This window comes from Gavialis gangeticus, unplaced genomic scaffold (genome assembly GCF_001723915.1).
Source record: "Gavialis gangeticus isolate Ggan-Ray unplaced genomic scaffold, GavGan_comp1, whole genome shotgun sequence".
In the NCBI taxonomy this organism is placed as follows: domain Eukaryota; kingdom Metazoa; phylum Chordata; order Crocodylia; family Gavialidae; genus Gavialis; species Gavialis gangeticus.
The window spans coordinates 4,112,307-4,113,671 of record NW_017728960.1 but is presented as its reverse complement, the minus strand read 5'-3'; the positions used below and the strand labels follow the sequence as shown (position 1 = coordinate 4,113,671).

Sequence of the window (1,365 nt, the reverse complement as noted above, 5' to 3'; positions counted from 1 at the left end):
TGCTCGTAAAGCTGTGCCAGGGTTCCTGCAAAGACCTCAGCCAATTCCCTCAGCACTCTGGGGTGAAAATCGTCTGGGCCAGCTGATTTAAATATATCCAGTCCCTCCAGAAGTTCCCTGACTAGATCCTCACTGACCCTTGGCCCAGGTGCGCCTCCCCTGGGGCCTGAGGGGGGCTGATCTGGTCCCTGCTCAGGAAAATGGAAGCAAAGAAGTCATTAAATAGATTAGCTTTGTTGTCTGGTGTGACGACCAGATTTCCCAGTACCTATCTAGTACCTGCGCATAGTTGTGGCATTTTGTGCTAGAGTTCTTTAGATGTGACTATAGCTACAATGCAGAGGACGGCAGGTGCAAAAAAGGGGAAGAGCAAATGATGAATTTGGACTTTTAATTGGAGTACTCATCTTTTCTTTTTTTAATGAAATATTTTACTTCCCGGTTAATTGTTATGAAGTCCTGTCACCATTTCACTCGTTATAATTCTCTATCCGAGTTGTACCTTCTGCGTGCAGACACAAAAGGCCTACGCACCTTTACCAAGAGGAGGTGCTCCGAGACCGACGTGTCCATCAGAAGATGCGTTCTCCTGAAATTAAAAAGACACACAGGTTTTGGGGGGTTTGCCACACTTTTAAGTGCTAACTGGTGGGATGCAGCTTGGAAGTGCAATCTGTATCAGTATTAAGATATGAACTCTGTCATCTCCCTCTAGTACTCTTCCCCCTCCCCGAAATGTCCCAAGTAACGTGAACAGTTACGCTAGCTCAGCTACTGCTGCAAGAGAGCTGGGATGAACGAGGAGACACTGGCAAGGGAGCAAGTACAGTAAATTGTAGCATGCATCTTTCTCACCGCTGCCCGGCTGTTGCAAGGTGCGATTTGGACCGACACTTTGGTTGCTTGTTCAAGTCAGAACAGGCACAGACCATTAAAGAAAAGGAGCTGGACATCAAAGGCTGCATTCACATGACTGCAGTGATGCCAGAGGCCACTTTACAGGGGTGGCTTTCCCACAGCGTTCGTTACGAAGAGCCGAATCCATACGCGGCACTCTGCTGTGGCCTCCCTCCCAGCAGGTCCCCAATACAGATGGTGTGGTCTTCAGGAAACACTTAAGAGGGAAACAACTGGGCAAATGTTCTTGCTAGTGGCGGTGGATCCTGCTAGTGGGCCCAAAGGATTAAGAAGCCAAGACACGAACATCTCCCAGCCCCGCGCCTGCCTGAGCTCACCTGTCCACCGAGACCCCGTGGGGCTGTGTCCCAGGCAGGAAGCCCCTGGTGCCACGTCGTGCTCCCCTGCCTGCGGGGGAGAAGGGAGAGGCCGGGCGCTGCAGCGCGGCCGCCGCCGGACCCTCAACCC

The 1,365-nt window shown here is 51.6% G+C and overlaps 1 protein-coding gene across 1 annotated transcript in view; it reads right to left on the bottom strand.

The window, feature by feature from the left end:
• Positions 1–1,365, bottom strand: part of MSTO1 (misato 1, mitochondrial distribution and morphology regulator) — a 6,953-nt gene that overhangs the window by 5,402 nt on the left and 186 nt on the right. Inside the window, exon 2 of the mRNA XM_019513279.1 lies at positions 535–589. Coding sequence (XP_019368824.1) covers positions 535–589 — 55 coding nt within the window. The remainder of the gene's footprint in view (positions 1–534; positions 590–1,365) is intronic.